General features: G+C 40.3%; 1 protein-coding gene across 5 annotated transcripts in view; it reads left to right on the forward strand.

Moving 5' to 3' along the window:
- Positions 1–23,658, forward strand: part of SIPA1L1 (signal induced proliferation associated 1 like 1) — a 138,880-nt gene that overhangs the window by 14,316 nt on the left and 100,906 nt on the right. For all 5 annotated transcript variants that reach the window (XM_081227829.1, XM_081227830.1, XM_081227833.1 and 2 more), the window contains exons 2-3: positions 6,555–6,685; positions 12,300–12,488. In XM_081227829.1, coding sequence (XP_081083955.1) covers positions 6,555–6,685; positions 12,300–12,488 — 320 coding nt within the window. The remainder of the gene's footprint in view (positions 1–6,554; positions 6,686–12,299; positions 12,489–23,658) is intronic.

Genomic DNA, 23,658 nt, shown 5'->3' on the forward strand with positions numbered 1-23,658 from the left:
GCTTACTTGCTCCTCAGCATGCAAGATCTTCCCGGACCAGGGCTCGAACCCATGTCCCCTGCATTGGCAGGCAGATTTGTAACCCCTGCCACCAGGGAAGTCCTCGGAAAGGCCATTTAAACAGTTGGATCCTTACTACCTCCACTTTGGCAAACCTGTGTTTTCATTTTTAAGGCAGAATATGCTGTTGCCACTTTTTTTTTCTTTCTTTTTTTTTTTTTTTTTGCGGTACGCGGGCCTCTCACTGTTGTGGCCTCTCCCGTTGCGGAGCACAGGCTCCGGACGCGCAGGCTCAGCGGCCATGGCTCACGGGCCCAGCCGCTCCGCAGCACGTGGGATCTTCCCGGACCGGGGCACGAACCCGTGTCCCCTGCATCGGCAGGCGGACTCTCAACCACTGCGCCACCAGGGAAGCCCTTTTTTCTTTTTTGTTTGTGATTTTATTTTCCTTTCCTTCTTTACAATTAAAATGCCAGGCTTTTAACTTTTCTTTTGCCTTTTTGCACACATGCTTATCCGCAGCTTGAAACTGGGCGATGTGACTGTACTTGATCTAATTACTTGGGACTTTGAACTCTTTACTATGTCCCCTCTCTAAAAATGTGAAAAATTATTTATTACTGTGACTGTGTCAGCCAGAAATATGGCTATTTGTGTGGAATGTTCTAGTGATAGCAGAACTAGGCATTGGTGCTCTCCGTACCATCCTTGTTAAAACTCAAGAACTAGAACTAATAAGAAAACTTCAGGCTGAAAATTTGTTTAGGTGCTAAAGATGAGAAATGAAGGCAGCGGAGAATCAGCCATGTAAGGATAAAACATGAATATTGCTCCCTTTAAACCCAGTGACAGGGGCTTCCCCGGTGGTACAGTGGTTAAGAATCCACCTGCCAATGCAGGGGACACGGGTTCGAGCCCTGGGCCGGGAAGATCCCACATTGCTGTGGAGCAGCTAAGCCCATGTGCCACAACTACTGAGCCTGCACTCTAGAGCCCACGATCCACAACTACTGAATCCCATGTGCCTAGAGCCCGTGCTCTGCAACAAGAGAAGCCACTACAATGAGAAGCCTGTGCACCTCAACGAAGAGTAGCCCCCACTCGCCGCAACTAGAGAAAGCCTGCATGCAGCAACGAAGACCCAACGCAGCCTAAATAAATAAATAAATTTATTAAGAAACAAAACTCACAGTGACACCTTGGCAGTATAGCACATCAAGGAATAAAGCTTTATGTGTCATCTGGCTAGTTAATCCCTTTAGGCATCACATGTTATTTAACTATTTTTTATTCACAGTACAGTTTTAGAAACGTTTGGGAAGATAATGTTAGATGTAATGGCTAAGAAAATGAGCTTTGGAATTGGTACTTAAAATAATATGTTTGAGTTCTGGTGTTGCTGTTTACTAGTTGTGGCTGGGAAGTGACTTATTCTGTCTAAATCATATTTGCCACATCTGTGAAAAAGAAGGCAAAGCCTGTATTTTCTGGTTGATGTGAGTACTAGAGTGCTTGGCAAAGTTCCTCACTTTGCTGCATTATATCATTCTAATGGAGTGATTGCAATACTGGTTTTTGGCATTCCAGTAGGCTGGCACAAAAATATCATTCTTTTTGGTGGAGTAATCCCTGTATTTCAGTTCATCCATCAGCAGATTTAACCACCCTGCTTGAGTCTCCAACTCCTCTTTCCTTTCCCTTTCCTCCCTCTGACTTTCATCATCAAAGGCTTCCTGGCCTTTCTTTAACACTTATCGTCTGCATCTCCCCCGTCCCTGTACCCCTTCTCTCCCTTCTGTCCCGCCACCCCCAAAAAGACAAAGCTGGTTGTAGGTATGGCTGGAAGAGCTCTCTGCGGTTGATGGATAGCACCGCCAGCAAAAGGTGGAGGTACATGGCTGGTAGGAAGAAATAAAACATGCTGCAGAGGGGAGCAAGTGCAGAAGTGCTGCTCCAAGGCTGTGGTCCCAAAAGGAAAGTACCGCAGTCCAGTGAACTTGAAGGACAGGCAGTAGTAGCAAGAGTGGCCAGAAGGACTGGACACAGTATGTCCCTAAAAGGCTGGGTTTTAAGTTAAAAAAAAAAAAAAAAAGTCATGTGTCTTGAGATCAAAGTTTAAAGACTCAAAAATTCAATTTAAGGTAATTTGCTGAACCAGACTCCTCTATTGGCGAATTATACATTGCATTCGGATTTTGAACTGAAAAAGTTGTGTTCATGTAGAAAGGATTTTTGTCTGTACTTCTGTAATCCTCAGGAGCAGAAAAATGGATGGTGGACCAAAAGCAAGGCTTTTATTGTAAGAATAATTCTTACTCAAGTTGAAAGACTTTTTGAACAAGTAGAGTCTGAACATGATATTAGTGTATTTAACACAGGAAGCCAGACCAGAATCTCCATCTCTACTGACGAAACTGAAATAAAGATCAAATGGAAATGCTTTCCTGGAAATAATAGCTAGAGCTCTTTTTCAGTAAAAAAAAAAAAGATTGATGTTTCTGCACAAACACACAAATAAGTTTTTAAAAGATCTTCCTGGAGTTATCAAACCAGAGGTGGGTTTGTTTGAACATAGAGTCTGAAGAAGGTGTTAGAAGTTAGTTTATAATGATCTCATCAGCATTCCCCCAACTCAGAAATGTACTTCTTCAGTAGCTGGGAAAAATCCCGCAAAAAATATGGCCAGGTGTGGAGGACGACACACACAAAAAAGTTTAAATGATCTGTAATTTTTTTTCATTTTTAAATCAATATTCTTCACTTTTATATAGGATTTAGTTTCTTTTTAAAATAACGCTATTATTTTATTTGCCAATTTATGCTCAAATGATTGTGTTTAATATTTGTATTTTTATAAATTTACATTTTTCTGTTGTAACATTTCTAAATTTTTGTAGTTGAAATATATTAAATATTTGGTTTCCCTAATTTGTATTTTTATGAATTCTTAAAGTATTATTGTTACTATACAAAGTACACACTTTCATTTTGCTCCAGTGTTCAACCACTCTTTGAGAGGGTGTCTAAATAATATTTCAGATGCGACCTGAAGGATGAGAGGACTTAGTCAAATAAAGAGGAGTTGTGGGAAGAATGTTCTAGGTTAGGGTGTCTCAGGTGAGAAGGGGCATAGTGAGTTGAGAAGTTCAGTATGATTGATACTCAGAGTTCAGAAGGATGATGGAAATGTCCAAGTTGAAACTGGAGTGATGGGCTGGTGACAGGCTGTGAGAGCCTTTGGGAAGCCACGGGAAGTATCCAAGGACCGGTGGGAAACCAGAGGAGGGTTATAAACTTAATAATGATGGTCAAGTTTGCATCTTAGAAGCCAATCAGGAAAAGCCAATCAATCAGAAGACTCACAGACATCCAGGCAAATGATGATGAGGGTAAATCAGTGGCAGTGAGACGGAGGAAAAGTAGGTGGATTTGAGAGCTGTTTAGGAACTAGAATTCACAAGGCATGACATTGGGTCTGGCATGAGCAACTAGAGGAATGTAGTAGCAGTCACCGAAATTGGGGTTGCAGGGAGAGCTGTATAGGTTTGTATGGAAGGTGATGGGTCCACTTTTACAGATGCCATGGGACAAACAAACAGTGAGTTCCGTGAGGTAGATGTAAAGATTCAGGGCTGACAGACGTCTGGAGTGGGCAGGTGGACTCTTGAGAGTCATCAGCATTGAGGTGGTCGTGGAAGTTCTGAGAGTGGATGGAAGGTTCCAGATGGGAAGAGGAAGGGAAACTGAGTAAGAAGAGCCAGAGTGGTGGAAGGAAAATCAGGAGAGGGTGGTGTCTGAGAAGCCAGGATGAGTGTTTCTAGAAAACAAATGAAATGGCCAACTGTGCCATTGGCGAGTTGTTGTGGCGAATTTGAGCAAGATAAGGGCCAAAAGTTTCTATTTGTTTTAACTTTAAGGCTGACATTGGTGACTGTGCAATGGTGTCAGATGATAGGAATCCTAAAGTGAAGAATTAGGCATTTCTTTCGAGAAGTTTCCAGTGGAAGGAAAGAAAAAGGAGATAACCTGGAGGTGGATAAGGAATTGAGGGTCAGTGTTATGGTTAAAGATGAAGGAGACTTGAACCTGATTAAATGGTGATGGGAATGAGCAGGCAGAGAGGGGAAGTTGAAGATACAGGGAGGGTGATCAGGCATCAGTGTCCCTGGGAAGGTGGAATGAGTGGAGACCAGAATTTCGGGGGAGATTGCGTTTTAGATTGTAAAGGAAAGGAAGCAGAAGTCTGGACCCAGGTTAAGTGTGTGTGATGGTGGAAAGTGAGGACAGTTGCTTCTGAAATGGCTCTTTATCTTCTTTGTGATGTAGACACCATTATCTGCTAAGATTGAGAGAAGGTAGATGGGGGGAGTTTTTTTTTTTCTTTTCTTTTTCTTTTTTTGCTGCAGTACACGGGCCTCTCACTGTTGTGGCCTCTCCCGTTGCGGGGCACAGGCTCCGGATGCGCAGGCTCAGCGGCCACGGCTCACGGGCCCAGCCGCTCCGTGGCATGTGGGATCTTCCCGGACCGGGGCACGAACCCGTGTCCCCTGCATCGGCAGGTGGACTCTCAACCACTGCGCCACCAGGGAAGCCCGAGTTGAGGTTACTGACACTAATTGAGAGGACCCCCGTCTTTGTGAATTTCTCCAGCAGCAGAGAATAGCAGCCTCACCTGCCCTTCCTGAGGTTTGTGTGTGGGGGTGTTTGAGGAGTTTCTGGAGAGTCAGGTTTCAGTAGAGTCCATGAAGGGCAAGGAACAGGATATAATGAATGTGAAGCTCATCTTTGACACATTCACTGGTGTGCTCTGCTGCCGGCTTAAAATATGCTCTGAAGTTATTGAAGTTTGTTAAGCTCTGCGCTCCTTCAGTGAATGGCCCCAGACTGCTGCTGTCTTGTTTCTCTTTCAGTTCTTGTCCGCTTTTTTATACGATTTCTGTCTCCTCCCTTTCTGTTTTCTTCCTTGTTGTCAGTTGTTCTGTCCCATTGCTGTCTGCATGAAAGTCTCTATCAGCCCTACACCCTGGACTTGGTCAACATCTGGAACTATCACACCTCTGAAATCAAGCTGTGGGCTTGAAGGTCAGACAACCACGCTTATTAAAATTATGTGCAAAGTAAGAGTAAATAACCTCTGAGTGTGATTCTCACGTGCTGTGCTTTGAGGGTGTACATAAGTGTTTGTACATGAATTTTGTGATGTTTATTGGGTTGTTTCTCAGCTGTCCATATATGAGATGTTTGTTGCTTGTATTCCCATTGTGTTTCCCTTATTTTGAATTTCCATGGATTATGATAATATTCTTAGAGAGCCCATGATATTAATGAGTACATCTTTTATAATTGTTCTTTAGTACTTGCAAAGCATTTTCATACGTATTACCTAAATTTTAAAATTACATGATTAGATATTTTATGCTGTTGTTTCTTATTATTCTCATGGATTTTCAAATACATGTTTTGTATGAGAATAATATGTATTTTCAAATATTGATGCATTTTGTATGAGAATAAGCTACCATGTCACATGTAAATGAAATAGGACAATGTAAAGTAAGTGTTTTGGGGGTTCGAAAAGTAAGTTATCTGTTCTGGCTTTTCATATATTTGTTTTATTCGCTTTCTCGTCTGTAAACGTATCATGTCTGTATCAACGATTTTAATTTTTTTTAAGAAGTAGATATTTAGGTGTAGAGTAAATATCACTTTTTACGTTTTCTGTAAATTTATTTAATTTTGATCGCGACCTTCCTTCTTGTCAGGAGGAAGGTAAAGTCAACACCAGTTATTTGGACACTTTCCCCCAAACCCCAAGGTTGTGCTAAGGTTTGGAGTCTGGAGCAATGCCAGACATTGAGGAGAGAGGCCCCTGAGTCACCATTAGTCACACGGCCACACTGGTTGCCTAGGAGAGACCCGTTATCCCAGCCCTCACTTTCCTCCAGGTTCAGTGGCTCTGTGGAATGCCTTTTGTGCTTACTGTGTGGGAACCATTGGTGAGGCCCAGAGCCCTGGGTCTGAGCTTCTGCCTCCCAGGGGCACTTTGAAGCTCTTACCTCTGAGCTAAGACTCCATCTTACTTGGGCAATGTGGGAGGAAAGCTGCCGAGTAACTCACAGACCCCTCTCCAGTCCAGGGAATCTTTTTTAATCTGCAGGAAATCCCTCCGTATGCAAACTTTGTTCTCAATAGGTTTCGGGGGAGTTTGTTGTTATTGTTGTTGTTGTTTTTATGAAAGCTAAGAAACCCTGACACAATATAGCCTGTTTATAAGGAGAAAACACAAATTTCTTTTTAAAAAAATAGCAGAGCAGTAAGTTGCCAAGTAGTAAACACCTGAACAGGCCACCTCTGTTGTCTTACCTCCTCTGGGACTAAACCTGCATAGCTGAGTCTTTACTTTTATAACTCATTGAAGAATACTGATTTTGTTAAACGCATTTACATTTTATTGGTATGGAGTAATTTCTGAGTGATCTAAATAGCAAGCAGCATGTAACATTTTTAAGTGTTCTGTAAATATTCTAATTTTGTTTTGTGTCATTGTACCTAAGAACACTGGAACTATTTTGGGGCAGATGAGAATCTTGGTCCGGTGGCTGTGAGCATTCGAAGGGAAAAACCAGAAGAAACGAAAGAAAATGGATCTCCCTACAACTACCGGATAATTTTTAGAACTAGTGAGGTAAGTCGCACATGAGAAAGACTTGAGGCTTAATTTAATTGAGGAAAAAATAGAGTAGTAGCAGTAGCAAAGCAATTAAATTTAATAGCTCATGGTTACAAATGTCTTCAGAATAAACAAAGACCCCTTTCATTCCTTCCGGTGGTGATAGGGCTGGACATAATGGTTAGATCTGGACCCTTTCTTCCCATCTAGCTCTGGATAGATGCAATAAATGAATGGGAGTTTTGATTCACAGAAAGATATGTCCATTAAGTGTGACCCAAGGAAATTGGAGTCCTCAGAATCCCAAACTGGATATTACATATCCTGCTTGGGCAGCCGGAAGGCACTGAGCCAGCTTGAGGAGGCAGAGAGGGTCAGCCAAGACTTAACTCACTTTTGCAAACTATTGCTTAGGACATTTCTTGACCCAAGAAAACTCTTTTATTCTTGCATTTTCACTTTGCCATCTTGGACCTATTCTTGGAGGCCTAAAATGCGGACTGTTTGAACCAGAGGCTGTCTAATTGTGGGTAAGACAGGTTCTTGGAGCTCTTTAGGGATCTAAGTACACATAATATGTGAGTTTTTATTTTAAAATGAAATTCAGGTCAGAAAAAGAAAAGGAAACATAAAGTAGCCAACAAAGCATTTAAAAAAAAAAACAAACTCGTGAACAAGTTTGGGACTATGAGGTTCTTTTCCTTTGTTTTCTTTCTAAACATATGTTTAGTTGTGCCAGCTATCAATTTATTGCCTCTTTGAACCAGATTACTTTAGGATTGTTGTTATACATTAATGCCTAATGCTCCCTCGAGGTATCTAGAAAATAATGGTTCTGAAACTAGTTTAAATAGGGCATTTGGCTTCATTTCCCCCATTGAATACAAGGCAGGTTGCAGGGGTTGGCTTCACTTAGTAATTGTTCCTCAGCTTGAACTCTGGGGAAATTAAAAAGAGGATTTTTAAAGGCACAGCTTTAATATCTCGTGTTGTGTCGAGTGGCGCGAGAGAAACGAAGAACTCACATGCTGTAGGGTCCTTTTTCTCCGTGCCAAAGCTGATCGTTAAGCAGGGTCAGTACTTTTGCTGAACGTGAAAAGCACAGAGGACACACTGTGTTTTTGAAGCTGGGTGTCGGTAGTCGCTCCTCAGACGCCACCGGATTTCTGAGAGCCACACTTACCTCCTCCCACCTGTTTTTGTCCTTCCTGTCCTTACCTTTCCCCCTCCCCCAGGCCACTCTGATTTAAGTCCTCATATACTTTTCGTTTTCTATGTTTTTTATCCATTTCAACTTCTTCTTGCCACTACCCTATCATTCTTCATGCCGGACGTTGAAGCTTTCTAAATCGGTACTTTCGTTCTCAGATCCTGTCTCTGGTGTCCATGATTGTCCCTTCCAGCTTGCCTTGCAGGCACGCCACGGCTGGTCACAGCCCCTCTCTCTCCAGGTCACCTCCTATCCTAAGTGAATGTGGTCCCTCTGCTTCTCCCTGCCTTAGCCTCAAATGCTCGATCTGTACCTCCCTCCTGCAGTTACAATTAAACCACACTTAAGGCTTCTCTCTAGTCCTGTAGTTCAGTCCTTTTCCTGCCAACCCCTTCGACGGTCCATGGGGCCACTTCCTTACCCTTTGATTGAAACATCCAAGCCAAATGTTGTTCATGGTTCAAAAACCCATTACCACCAGTTTTCATGTTCAAATTAATGTTTAACCAGTGACAACCCCATTGTTACAATTGCTCAAGCCAGAGACCTTGAGGCCACTTTTGACTCCTCTCTTCTCCTTCCTCCTGCTCCCACATCGGGTGTGTCCACAAAAGTGGTTGACTTTGTCTTCAAAATGTATCCAGAATTCTACCGCTTCTCCAATCCCACTGCCTCTGCCTGGGCCAAGCCACCATCATCTTTCTCCAAGAACCATTCTTCCTGCTTGTGCCCTTAAGCCCTGCATCCTTTCAAGCCCAGCAGGAGTCCTTTAGAAATGTAATCCACGTCTTGTCATTCCTCAATTCAAAATCCTTTCATGGTTTCCCATCTTCCAAGTTAAAGTCATTCTCCTTGCTAGCCTAGGAGTCCAGACCCATCTGCTTCCGACCTTGACCTCATCTCCGAAAACTCCCCCTCACTCAGTCTTTTCCAGCCACACTGGCCTCCTTCCCTCCGGGCAATCTCAGGACCCCTCTGTCTCAGGGCTCCGATAGTCCCTATTCCTCTGCATTCAGTGTTCTCCCCAGGCATCCTCGTGGCCGCAGCTCTCTCTTTTCCTTCTGGCCTTTGCTCTTAAGTTACAGGGGCCTTCCTTGGCCACTGGATCTAAAATTTCTACTCCCTCATATCTCATTTCATGTCCAATTCCAGGCTTTCTTTTTCTCATGAACACTTAACCACTATCTCATGCACTGTACTGACTTACTTGGTTCATTTTGTGACTCTCCCACTCAAATATAAGCTCAGGGAAGATGAGGACTCTGAGAGGTTCGTGACTACGTGCCTGACGCCTCAAACAGCCCTCCCCCTTCATTCCTTCCTTCCTCTCTAACGTTTATTTAATGCATTGCCACTAGCCTTTGTGTAATTTTTTTCATTCCGATAGAAATAATCCTTAAGTGTGGTTTAATTGTAATATTGTTAACACAAATTCGTGTGTGCCCGACGCACAGCGAGGACAAACAAAGTGAAACGTCGGAGTTCGGAGCAGAGAGAGGTTTATCGCAAACCCATGCAAGGAGACAAGGTGGCTCATGCCCTGAAAAGCCTCAAGCTCCTCGAAGGGTTTCGGCAAAGCATTTCTAAAGGCCAGGAGTGGGGGTGGGTCGCAGGGTACGTGATCAGCTTGTGCACAGTTCTCTGATTGGCTGATGGTGAGGCAGCACGGTGGTGTCACAGGGGTTCACATTGTGAGTCCTTAGGCTCCAGGAGGCCTGAGAAAACACCACTGAGGGTAATCAAGTAGTTCTTCCATTCGGTGGGGGGGTTTCACATCTGCAGAACAACTCAGGAAATTTGCATCAAATCTAGGTGCTTCTGAGAGGAGCTAAAGCAGAGGATATGGGGGGAAGGCCCGTCCCGGGAAGGCTCCCATAGGGTCCTGCTCGGTTACAGTATCTTTATGAGAGTTTTCATAGAAATAAACTAATGAAAGTCCTTTGATAGAAATATCTCTAGATGTTGGTTCTGCTCCAGAGCTGCACATTGTAGGATGGGCAGTTCACTCCTTCCCATTGAAGAGAGTTCACTGAATATATAATAAAGTGAGACTTAATTCTTATGCCTTTGTAGGGGCTTCTCATGCTATTGATTGCTCCTGTTAATAAAACCATTGAGAGGGCTTCCCTGGTGGCGTAGTGGTTGAGAGTCCACCTGCCGATGCAGGGGACACGGGTTCGTGCCCCGGTCTGGGAAGATCCCACATGCCGCGGAGCAGTTGGGCCCGTGAGCCATGGCCGTTGAGCCTGTGTGTCCGGAGCCTGTGCTCCGCAACGGGAGAGGCCACAACAGTGAGAGGCCCACATACCACAAAAAAAAAAAAAAAAAAACATTGAGAAAAAAGAAAACATAGTCACCACAGTGACACTGCTGTTGCTTCAGTAGATGGCATCAAGATAACAGAAATACAAACAAATCTCTTTCAGTAGAAATAGGCATTGCACAACAAAGAAACAAAAAAGGAATTTACATGTATTTGGAAGCATGACAGTTTGTTTATGAACAAAATCTGTGGTGTGAGTGCTTTTAAGCATGGGTGCACAGAGATTTAGGAGGATTCTCTTCCTGTTTCTGGAAGTCATTAACAAAAATATCAGTAACACTAGTGATTCGGGTATAAAAAGGAATCATTCCTTTTTGGTTTTCTGCTCTGGCTTTCTTGAGGTGGGCTGCTGTCTTCCTGTGGTGCAGGGATTAGCAATGATTAGCGTTCCTCATCTGGGGTTCTTAGCTGGAAATACGTCCAGCCTTTGCAGCCTCCTGTCCCCAGGAGCACGCGAGTTGCTCAGCCGTTTCCGTGATTTAAAAAACGAAACAAAAATTATTTCTGTCAAATTAGATATTAAGTCACAGGAAAAAGATATTTTTTACACAACTGTTATTTGAAAGCAAACTATTTATAAATGAAAGAAAAGATACTAATCAAATGAACGGACTGCAGATACCCCAAGCACCTTTTTCTTGTCTTGAGAGTCAGAGGTTGGTAACCTTGGCTTTTCCTACCCTCATCTCTCTTCTGCATCAGTTGGCACAGTTATAGATTTTACTTCCCTGGTGATTCTTCCTTTGGTTTCCATTTTCCCTGCTAATCCTGTCACACCCTCTGCCTGTTACTTGAAGACGGTTTACAGTTTGTTTCTGTTTTCTCTACCTGTAGTTTCTTCCTCGGGCAGTTCATCTTATTTGCCAACTGAATTTTCTTACATCATCATCCCTATGCAAGCAAGTTCTGATATGGCCGGTTGGAGCCAGATGAGGTGCACGCCTGTCGGGGTACACTCGGCTCGGGGCTCTGGCCTGCCTGTAGCTTCACCACCCACTGCCCCTTTGGGCTCGCTTAGATCCAGCTAAGCTACAGCAATCGCTCTTTCCCGCTCACACCCCGATCTTTCTCATCCCCACACCTTTGCTCTCTGACACTTTTTGTATAATTTTTCCTAGATTTCAAGGCCCCTTTTCAGTGCCACCCTTTTCCATGAGGGCCTTTCCTTATGCCCTGAGCCACGGTGATCCCTTTTCTGCCTTTGGACTCTTGTAGAACCTGACCTTGTTAAACTTTTCTTAGTAGATATATCCTCCTGAATGGGTATTTCTTAACCTCTCACCCTCTTGCATGCCACACCCAGCCCTCAACATTTGCTCCTGTTGCAGTACAGCGCCTTGTAAGCTACACACTTAACAGAAATTCGTTCGACTTAATGAGTTTTTTCTTTAGGTCACCGTACAGTGTTTAAATTATACTGACAACTTTGTCTGATAATTAAGACTAGTTTACTTCGACAGATCATTACTTAAGGAAATTCCTTTGCTTATGTTTTTATTTCATAATAATAGAAGGGATCTCAAGACATAAGGGTAAAGCAAAAGTCATTTTAAATGCTGTTCATGGTGCCACTCTACTACCTATAATCACTGTCCTATTGTAGCAGCATTTGGGAATGGGAATAGTTTAAGCTAGTCAGCAGTACATTATGAAATTTAAAACTTCCTCTCCCCCCACCCTTACCTTTTATAATTCAGAAAGGTGTAACATCTAAATTCTCAGCATTTAGCCTTCAGATATTCTCAGGGATAGCTCCTTCTTAATTTCCTGGTGAGTGTGTGAGTGGCATTGTATAGCTATATGGAGACCTTGAGCTTTCTGAGCTCTCTAGGGAAATACACACTTTATTTGGTATTTAAGGAAGTGTCCTCAGAAGGCTTGATTATGAGTTCTGTTGGACCTGCCTGGGTCTTCTTGAAGGTGTTGGTCTCATTTTTCATATATAAAGTATCTTACGTCACTTCCCTCATCCTTTCTCCCTCATTGGCTCAACCAATCAAATGTCATTTCCAGCTCCCTAAGGGGGACCTCAGACTGGGCTTTCAGTGCATTTGATGTATTTGCTCATCTCACTGGAGCACATGTCTCTCTTTCAGCTCATGACACTGAGAGGGTCAGTGCTGGAGGATGCCATACCCTCAACGGCAAAGCATTCGACGGCCCGGGGACTGCCTCTGAAGGAAGTGCTGGAGCACGTGATTCCCGAGCTCAACGTCCAGTGCCTGCGGTTGGCCTTCAACACCCCCAAAGTCACAGAGCAACTCATGAAACTGGATGAACAGGGGGTAAGTGTGGCTTCCAGGGGAGAACATTCTTGCTGCTCAGGTTTCCACTAGGCATCCAGAATACAGACCTGAATAGTTCTTTTTTTTTTTTTTTTTTGCGGTACATGGGCCTCTCACTGTTGTGGCCTCTCCCGTTGCGGAGCACAGGCTCTGGACGCGCAGCCTCAGCGGCCATGGCTCGCGGGCCCAGCCGCTCCGCAGCATGTGGGATCTTCCCGGACCGGGGCACGAACCCTTGTCCCCTGCATCGGCAGGCAGACTCCCAACCACTGCACCACCAGAGAAGCCCTGAATAGTTCTTTTTTGATGGGGAAAACTGATACTATTTTTTGTGAAGGATCTTCTCTTTGCAATTATTGACTTTCTTTTTTCTTAACTCTGAACATTTCTCATCTGTTGAAATTCTCTTTGTCAGGACTGACTGATACAGTACTTAAACAATGTTCAACTCTTTCAGTAATCTTCCATAAATGCAATGAATTTTTCAAATACTCCAGGAATAAGTAGTAGCAATAACAGTAATAACAGTAGCTAACACTAATGAACATAGTCACCAGGCTCTGTTTTAAGTACCTTAATATGTTATCCTAACTATTGTCCCAGCCCCAAGAGAATGATACCATTTTTATCCCCATTTTAGAGATGAGGAATCTGAGACAGAGAGAGGTTCAGTAGTAAGTCCAAGTTCACACAGTTAATAAGTTCAAAGCATGTACTGGGAGCCACTACTCCACACCATTCTTAAAAGCTTTAATTTTTAGTCTATTAATACCACCAAAAATGTATCTTAGCCGAGGTGTTTAAATAAAAAATTCAAAATTTAAAAAATCTGAGTCCTAATTTTAACAAAATGAGAGTGCTCAAGATTTTCTCACTTCCATATTTTCTGTACCTTAATGTGGAGCCATTGATCCAGATACAAATGAGTGATAGGATAATCCATATAGAGGAGGCAGAAGAGTAGAGAATGCAAAACTATAATCTGGAAAATCCACTAACCGGAGAGTGTATCCACATTCTACTTGGAATCATTTGAGCATATGGGCTAGTTCTATTAGACGTTGTATCTATATACTCTTATTTTAATTCTTTCTTTGAATATTTTAGCCATATTGCGTCCTGGCAGGGAGTGGTAGTAGCTTTCCCATTGCACTTTTTAAAAATTCTTCCCAAAGTAAAATTGGTCCAGTTATTGAATTCCATTTTATAAACAGATTTTGATGGTATTTTTTTAATTAGGAAAAATTTGAATTTTATTAAAATGAATGGTAGTTCAAAAAAATCAGTTTCAAGGAATATTCAGTCTTTTAAATCAGCTGATAGGAATATATTATTAGGAACCAATATTTGGATGTAACTTTTCTAATCACTGCTCCTTTTGTCCATTCATCTTACTTACTGTAAAGCATAGCTAATGTCTATTTCATATGTGTATTTCAAATAGGCTGTGAGTATCCATGTTTATAACATGTAAATTTGAGCACTTTGAATGCTTCAGAAGACTGCTGATACATAAACTTAACTATTTTGGGTGCTGTTTTTCCAATAAATATTTTGAGTATTTATTCTAACAAAGGAAAAGTAGAAAAATAATGATTAGGTTCAACTTTACTGATTTCAGTCTTTTCAGTTACTACACTTTTCAAGGAAAACAGCAACATTTAGACATTGATAATATAATCACATACTGCACATTCTAAATTCAACAGACTATTTTGTGTAAAGGAGGTGTTTTCTTCCTTTTTCCCTTTGTTTTACTTATATTAAGTTTAAAAATGGGTGCCCCAATTGTAGACATTGTATGGGCTTTCTGTCACATTTTGTGCCCTCTCTTACAAAATGTTGGAGATGGGGCTGCTCTGTGATAAACACTATATGGTCCCATCCACACAGGAAAGATGAGAGCAGTATAGTGAGTTTAACTTAAAGGTACATTTGTTTAATTCACAAAACTGCCCATTATTCTGAAATGATGGGTTTCTTATTCTTGGGGATATTAAACTATCCTTTCCTTCATAAATTATTGATGATAATATGTATTAGTTGTCTTCTTTAATGCCTTCCGGCGAAATTAAAATTTGATAGTCTAGGTGAGTCTCCCCAATTTTATTTTTGAAATTTTACTAAATTCTGGGCAGTAGAATCTAGATGTTTAAAACCTGCTATTCTGTATGAGCAGCTCTTTATCTGAACTAAGGGACACCACTGCTTGGCCTCTCTTTCCGTTTATATATTTATAGCATTTAAAGCCCAGACTTATACTGATAAAAAACAGAGGACACGTACTTAGGTGTTTAGTCTGGAGAGTCATTTTTTTGGTAGGAAATTTTATTAATGCCTTGAAATCCTTGTGAGAAACTAATTATTTTGGTGCCTTTACAAATACAGATTTTGAAAAAGAAATGCTTGTAAGTGCAGTACATTATGCATTTGAATCTTTGCAAAACATTTTTAGTTTCCATCTATGTCATCATTTTTTGAAATTTCATGCTTTGTACATCCTTATATTTAAAGAGATTGATAGTATGAATACGAAAAGCTGGACTCACTAAAAGGACCTTCTACATCTCCCTTTAAGTTTTATTTAAATGATTCCTTTAAAATCTTTTCTACTTTAACAGCTCATGTAATTATGCCTGGATAAAGAAAACACTATTTGCTTGCTATATTGTGGCATTTTGCCTTTCAGATCTTTGGTGCTTTTTTCTTTCTTTCTTTCTTTCTTTCTTTTTTTTTTTTTAATCTTACCATTTAAAAATGAAATGAACAGAAGAACAGATGTAAGTTATATCTATATACTATAAAAGATAGTATTTCACAAAAATATAAAAAGTTGTTTTTCATTTGACTAGACTCTGATATTTATGTGGGAACTGAAGTAGGTATTTTAATTCCCAAAGTTTTAAGAAATGATTATATGCTTTGTGGCTTACCCATGCTTTCACATTCACCTTCCTGATACCTTCCTGGGTCTTTCACTATTGATTGATGTCTATTTCCATTATCATCTAAAGGTCAATAAGAAGATGAAATAACCTGCCAATGATTTCACTTTGTCAAGAATTTAGAGCAGTTTGTGACCCAGCAAATTTAGATCAACTCTGGATTTAGTTTTTCCATCATGGTCCTACATCTTCACGTATTAGATAATTGAGAGCATCTCTTATGATGAAAACACATTAGATAAATATATATGTTTACTTATTGCACTGTTCTAAGCTCTTTACCAGCATCATCTGATTTAATCCTCACGGTACCCGTGGGCAGTAGGTTCCAGTTAATGGCCTATTTTACGATTGAGAGGATCGAGGCTTTCAGAAGCAGTGCCATTTTCCCTTAGGAGTCCTGAACACTGGATACGCGTTTGCACGATACTACCTTTTGTTTTTAAGATTTGCAAGTTTTCATCTCTTTTTGCGCATCTCAAATTATTTTGGTCCTCCAAACTACACTGTGAAATATCAGGAATTTCATTACCTATTCAGGCCAACTTTTAAATAATATGGCTAATTCAGTTACTTTTAAATTTGCCATATTAATGCCGTTTTTCTTCATCAGTCATTAAAAAACACCTTTATCTCATCTACCCAGTGCAAGAGAAATGAAAGGTCATTATACCAGGCTCTGTTTCAAGGAGTTCACACGTGTAGAGCACTTACTGCACATGAATAATGATAAAATGATAACTCATTAGTCCTTTACATGCATTATTTCATCTTTATCAGCATCCTGTGAGAAAGCTGCTGTTATAGGTAGTATAATATACTGTGCTTAACTTTCAGAAGTAAGCGTAACTTTTCAAATTCAATAAATGCTAATTGAGTAACTACTCTTTGCAGATTGTTAAATACTGTAGAAAATAAATAGGCTAGTAAGACACAGCCCTTACCTATGAAGGAGACAAAGTCATAAATTACTGTAATGAAAGGTAGGGTTAATATAATGAGTATAATAAGAGAACTGCAAACAGACAAGCCAGTGGGGCCAAGTCGTGATTGGTTATATGGGTCAGGATGAAACGGACCTTTCATCAGACTAGAGAATAAGCCGTACGGTGGTCTAGACTCAGAACAATGAGAACAAAGCGCAGCAGGACAGAAGCACAGAATGTGGTTATGGGACAGCAAGCAGTCCTGCTGAGCAGGAGTGTAAGGCAGTAATAAAAACAGATTACTAAGCCAGGAACTGAGCAGTGACTAAGCCAGGAACTGTGTGAAGCAATTCACACAAATTATTTTAATTAACCCTTAGAATCCTTTGATATAGGTGCTATTATTGTTCTTGCTTTGCCGACAAGAGCACCGAGGCACAAAGAGGCGGAAGGACCCCCCCCACACCAGATCACAATTAGGATCTGGTGGAGGCAAGTCTTGCATCCAGGCATTCCGGCTCCAGAGTCCACTTTCCTACCCAATACACTGTACACCCCATCCTCCCCTCCCCTCCCCTCCCCTTGAGTAGAAGAAGGAACTGGAAATATGGATCCAAGTTTTATTGCTACAGGCTACAGTGCCCAATATTAAGTATAACATGTAAAACCCAAATAGGATCAGAATAGAGCTTAAAAATAAAGTGCAATTGCCGGTTTGCAGAAGAGAAAATCGGAAGACCTGTTTTCATTAGGAAATGTCAAGGTTCATGTACACAGTAGTGATTTTACCTAAATGAGTATCTCCACTGTTTTTCTAGATACTTATTAAAAATACAAAGAAATGAAAATATTTGTTGGATTCTCTATTTAAAATGTTGCCCTTCAAGTTATTGAAGTTAAAGGGGAAAAGTAATCATATCTAATTAGGTCTGTAATATATATCTCAAGAATAGATGTAAGGAAAGAAGCAGTATTTATTTGATAATGAATAGCACTGTTCCTTTGATTAAGGGCATGGGTGAAATTCTCTGCTGACTTAGCCTGTTCATTGCCCTGGTGCATTATTCTATTGAAGATGAATGAGTTTGACTAGCCCCATTTCCTGTTTGATTCAGGCAGCTGGATTTAAAGAATGAACCATAGGGAAAACAATTTTTCCAAAACCTATTTCCTATGAATGAAGCTTTGGCAGAACAATTACCATTTCTGAAATTTCAGTCTTTTTCTAGATTATGGTATCAGCTAATGCATGTTGAAAGTTCAGATGGCCACCAGATGGGTTCCATATGTACATTATCAGGAAGACATATACGCGACTGTCCTCAGGTCAGAGAAAGGAGACAGTGGCATTGGTTGCTTTGTCTCGTCTGTTCACAAGTAATGATTACACGGGCTCATCCATGCTCTTTTGCCTGGCTGAGGCTGGGGTGGGTGACTGGATGGGGTCCTTTCCAGTAGTAAGATTTATGATTAATGTGACTGAGAGCAGTAGCATTTGGAAGACGTTTGGCTGGGTAGGACTGCAGTTTGCAGTTGAAGGAGCTCAGCATGGCTAAGACTTGCAGTGAGGTTTCTTTGGTTCACAATCCAAAAAGACAGAGGAACTGTTTGCAGATATTTCAGTCTTCTTGATTTTTAAACTGTGAATTGTGCTTTAAATTCAGCTTTAAAATAAAAAGTTAAACTAGTTTCCTTCGTACAGGACTTTAATTAGCTAATATCTTCAAATGATCCAAAAATCAAAGTATTTACATTGAGGGATCCCATTTCCACCCTGTTCCTATCCCTCACCTCTCTTCTCCCCTATATTACCACTTTTATTAGTTTCTTATGTATTTCTATGTTTCTTTATACAGATATACCAGATATGCATATGTAGTCTTAGTTCCCTTTTTTTTTTTTTTTTTTTTTTTTGTGGTACACGGGCCTCTCACTGCCATGGCCTCTCCCATTGTGGAGCACAGGCTCCGGGTGCGCAGGCCCAGCGGCCATGGCTCACGGGCCCAGCCGCTCCGCGGCACGCGGGATCCTCCTGGACGCGGTCACGAAGCCGTGCCCCCTGCATCAGCAGGCGGACTCCCAACCACTGCACCACCAGGGAAGCCCCAGTTCCCTTTTTCTTATACAAAATATAGCATGCTGTAAACATTTGCTTTTTCACTTAGTAATATATTTTGGAGATCTTTCTATGTCAGTACACAGAAAGTTTTCCCATTGTTTTTATGGCTGCATAATATTCTGTTTTGTTGCTGTACCATAGTTTACTTCATTAGTTCCTCTATTAATGGACGTTTAGATGGATAACAGTCTTTTCCTATCACAGACAGTGCTCAATGAAGAGCCTTTTCCTATGTAATTGAAATTCATCTTAATGTCAAATCAATACAAGTACATAAATCATCATTTTAATACCCAATATGAAGCTTTCTATTTTTGTGAGAACTTTTGCACAGCATGTTATTAGATAAGATTATTGTGTGTGTATAGATTATTTCCTTTACATTATTCCAAAGATAAAAATAGATTAGAATGTGTCTCTGCACATGTATATAAATAATTTTGACAGCATCTCTGTCAGATTTTTTTTAAATGATCTTTCTACCCAGTATCCATATGTCATTTTTTAAAGCAATTTGATTTTTGGTAGTAAATTTCAATGAAGATAAATTTTCTAACTAGCATTTTTTTGCCCCCAACACTGAATTTTTCCAGTCTCTTTGTCATTCTTTTTGGAGGACAGTACAGGGATAGATCTTTAGGAAGTAGTTAAGACAGTTATCATGTTTATGAAGAACAAGCCAAAGTAAATGCTATCAATGTGAATCATGAGGATTTGAAAAAATGACCAAGGTCTTCATGTCCAGTAATGGCAGAGTAGCTTGTCTCAGACCAGCCCACCCACTGAGAATAACCAGAAACACTGGACAAAGTGTTTTTTAAAAATAAATTTGGACTTTTGCTTTTGGAAGTATGGGGTAGATGTAATTTTCCCCTATTCTTCCTGCTAAGTACAGCTAAAAACCTTGTACACTGTATATAAAGCAAACATGAATCTGATAGGTGGAATGAAGGAAGCAGATTGGCTGGGGAACTTGGGATAAGGAACGACATAGTGGTCACTCATGATAAGAACGGAAATAGAGAGGAACTTCCTCAGCTTGATTAAAGACAGCTACAAAAACCCTACAGCTTACATCATAGTTGGTGAAAGACTTAATGGGAACAAGTCAAGGATGTACAGTCTCTATTGCTATTCAACACAGTACTAGAAGTTCTAGTCAGTACAATAAGGCAAGAAAAGGAAATAAAAGTCAGGTGGATAAAGGAAAGGAAAATATAAAATTGTCCCTATGTCAAATGACATGATAGTCTATGTACAAAACCCCAAGGAATCTACAAAAACTTTCTAGAATTGCAAGGTGTGTCCAGCAAGGTTGTATGATTCAACATCAACTCAACAGAAATCAGTTGGATCTCTTTTAATGAACATGTGGAAACTGAAAATAAAATACAATACCATTTACAATCCTTCAATAAAAAATGAAATAGCTGGGTATATACCTAACAAAACATGTTTAGGACTTGTATGCTGAAAACTATAAAACACTGATGAAAGAACTCACAGAAGACTTAAATAAAATAAAGAGACATACCATGTACTTGGATTGAAAGACTCAACCTATTAATGATGTCAGTTCTCCCCTAATTGATATCAGTTTAACACAATCGGTATCAAAATCCTGGCAAGATTTTTGAAATTATAGACAAGATCATTCTGAAGTTTATATTGAAAGGCAAAGGAACTAGAATAGCCAAAACAATTTTGAAAAAGAATAAAGTGGGAGAAATCATTCTACGTGATTTCATTATATTATATTGGTATAACTACAGTAATCAAGACTGTGTCTTATTGGAAGGGTAGATGCATGGATCGGTGGAACAGAATAGAGAAACCAGAAATAGCTCCACACAAATATATCCAACTGATTTTTTTGACAAAGGTGGAAGAAGGATAGGCTTTTCAAACAAGGGTGCCAGAACAATTACATAGACAAAATAATGAACTTGACCTAAATCTCACACATTATACAGAAATTTATTCAAACGGATCATAGTTTGAAATGTAAAACTATAAAAGTTTTTGACAAAAACATAGGAGAAAATTGGGGGGACCTGAGGATTGGTGAAGAGTTCTTAGATATAACACCAAAAAATAGTTCTTTTCTATACTTAGTCTAGAAAAGAAATAATTGAGAAATTTGGGTTCATCAAAATTAAATCATCCTACAGCACTTTTTCCTTGGACATTTGCTGATTTGTAAGAGGCTTGGGGCTTAAATATAGCATAAAGCTGCAGATAAGTTAGGTGACAGTTCAGAGTTTTCATTAATTTCATGGGGGCTGCAGAAATAAAAGATAGAGATCAAGGGTCACTGGAGAACTTGGGATTTGTTTTTAAAAAATCAAATTGAAATTCTAGATCTGAAAAAACAAAAGCAAAAAGTTAAAATCTCAGCAGATGGGTTAAAGCACATGAGACACAGCAGAAAACTGATGAATTGAAGTTACCAGCAAATTTTTAACTGAAGAATGTAGACAAGAACACATGAGAAATACAGAAAAGTGCCTAAAAGACATGTGGGCCATAGTGAAATACATGTATGTAATGGAATTCCCAGGAGGAGAAGAGAAATTAAAGCAATATTTGGGGACAGAATTGATGTCTGAAGAAATACCAGTAAAGAAGTTTCCAAAACTGATGAAACACATGAATTGAGACAGAATCAAGGAGCTGTGCCTACTGTAAGCAGGATAAATACAAAGAAAATCAGATGTAGGCCCATCATAGTAAAAAATGCTGAAATTAAAAGAAAAAGAAAAAATCTTAAAAATAGCCAGAGGAAAAAATACCTTCAAAGAAGAACAGTAAGACAGACAATTGGATTAAAATTAACCATTTCCTGAGCTATAAAGTATAAAGCATAATGAAAAGGTGGAAGCCACATTTCTAGTGGCTGAAAGAGAAGAACTCTCACTAGGAATTTTACCCAGGAAAAATATTCTTTTAAAATGTAGGCAAACCTATTTACAGTGGAAAAAAAAACCAGCAGTGATTGTCTGAGGCTGTTAGTTGATGCAGGGATAGACAGCAAATGGGAACCACGAAACTTGGTGTGTTAGAAATGTTCTGTGTTTTGATTGGGTTGGAGGTTTATTAGAAATCATTAAACTGTGTATGCCTCAAATGGATGCAGTTTACCATTCAGAAATTATATACCAGTAGTTGACTTTAAAATGGAGTCAGATTTCTGTTTCCAGCCAAGATTAAAAGAGAAGGACTAGTTTACTTTCGCATCTGAAACAACTTTTAAAAGCTAGGCAAAACAATGAAACATTGGTTTTTATGACCTTGGACGTCAGGCAACAAATGACCGTGATCTCTGAGAGGTGGGAACCAAATGAACAGTAACATTGCACCAGCTTTCTTCCTGAAGAGAGTTTCCAGGCTGTGGAGCTGGGAGGGGCACCCACTTGAAGCCCAGGGCTCTTCCTGAGTAGAGATTGAGATGTGAGTCCAGGGAGATAAAAGATTTGCAGAGCTGAGTACTGGTAAGTGCATGTATTTGAGGAAACTATTTGTGGCCAGGGTAAGAACCACCCTAAGATTGAAGGGGGCAAATCCTCAGACCTCAGCCTGGCTGAGAATAGTTCCTTCTCCCACCAGGCAATCTGGAAAACCGCATACATAGTTCACATAGCATTGGGTAAAGTTTCAAAATGACTTTGCCTCAATAATGGGGCAAAATTAACCTCAAATTAAATGCTGCTCTATTAAGACCTGTCAGAGTTTAAAAGGAAGAACTGAAAGGATCAAACTATTTCCAATTAACTGTGTCCCAGAACAGAGCTCAAGCATCTCTCAAGGGTTCATGACCCACATTTTGAGAACTGCTGGACAATGAAATACCTCATAGTGACTGTTTTAAATCTCTGGATTACATCAGACTATTTAAAAGATTTTGTAAGAAGGGAAGAACTGGGTTGTTCTCATGGTCTGTGCTGCCCCCAGTGGCCTTCCTCTGGCTGTGACATCAGGAAAGAAGAGGTGAAAATACGGGAACTTCTTAAGAGGTCTCTGAGAACTTGGTTATTCAAACCTGTTTCTACTGGTAGAGCACTCTGACTTTATCATCCATCTTTCCAGGAACTCAGGGCTGCGTAAGTCAGATTTTGCAGTACCTGTTTCTTTGATTCTTTGTTCAAGTGCCTATTTTATGAGAGGAAGAGCAATTTTTGTACTTTTGGTTCCCAGCTGTGGGAGCCCAACGTCACTTTTGGTGGGTGTTGAAAGACACTTTCTTTATTGAGACTCAAGACTTTCAAACGGAACCTTGGTCCTGTTGGATTGACCATCATCACTTTTTACAATGCAAACATTTGTTGAGCGTCCAAACACTTCCATCAGTGCTCCGTATGAACAGTAGATATGCAAGGATGGAACTGTACAGCATGACTTCACGGTCATCCAAAAGCAAAATCCTAAACTGTGGATAAACCGAACCTGTTTCCGAGATGGCTTCTGGCGTCATCATAACTCTATTTTGAGCATTACAGGAAAGTATTATATATTCATATACATAAATCCATACAGATGTGTTTGTGTGTGTCTCAAAAAAAAATAGTGTTTTATATAACCTGAGAGCAATTCCAAATCCCCAAACGATAGCTCTAAACTCCATTTCCATTTGCTCCTTCTCTTGAAATATTCCTTATTATACTTACATAACTCCCCCTTAACAACTTCTCGTATTCTGGGCAGGGAACAAGGTTGCTATCTGAAGATACTAGGAGCCTGAGTTCACAGAATACCCACCTATCTCGACTTTATTGCAGCAGAAACAAGGATACAGTCGTAGTGTCACCTTCCAGGACAGAGCACTGACATTTGGCACTGTTTAGAGGAAACTTGACATTCCAACATATTTCCTCATCCTCTTGAAGGAGCCTTCCTTTCACAGCCAGCAAATACCAGTCTGTTCTCCTGTCTGCAGGTGGAGCTCACTAGAGTGTGAGAAACCTGTCAAAAGAAGGCAGTGCCCTGTCTCATTGTCCTTGCATTCTGCTTCTACAGAGGTTTGGGGGAAGTTCCGTTACTTATCTTCTCTCCGAACTCTTTTTTCATATATGTAAATGAATCCTCTTGAACATTGTACAGTGAAATCTTAGGCCTTTATCTAAGAAGTTTAAAAAGCCACCCACAAATCCAATATCACTGCGATGCTTTCCACTGAACAGGGT

This window comes from Mesoplodon bidens (genome assembly GCF_964165515.1).
Source record: "Mesoplodon bidens genome assembly, chromosome: 3".
In the NCBI taxonomy this organism is placed as follows: domain Eukaryota; kingdom Metazoa; phylum Chordata; class Mammalia; order Artiodactyla; family Ziphiidae; genus Mesoplodon; species Mesoplodon bidens.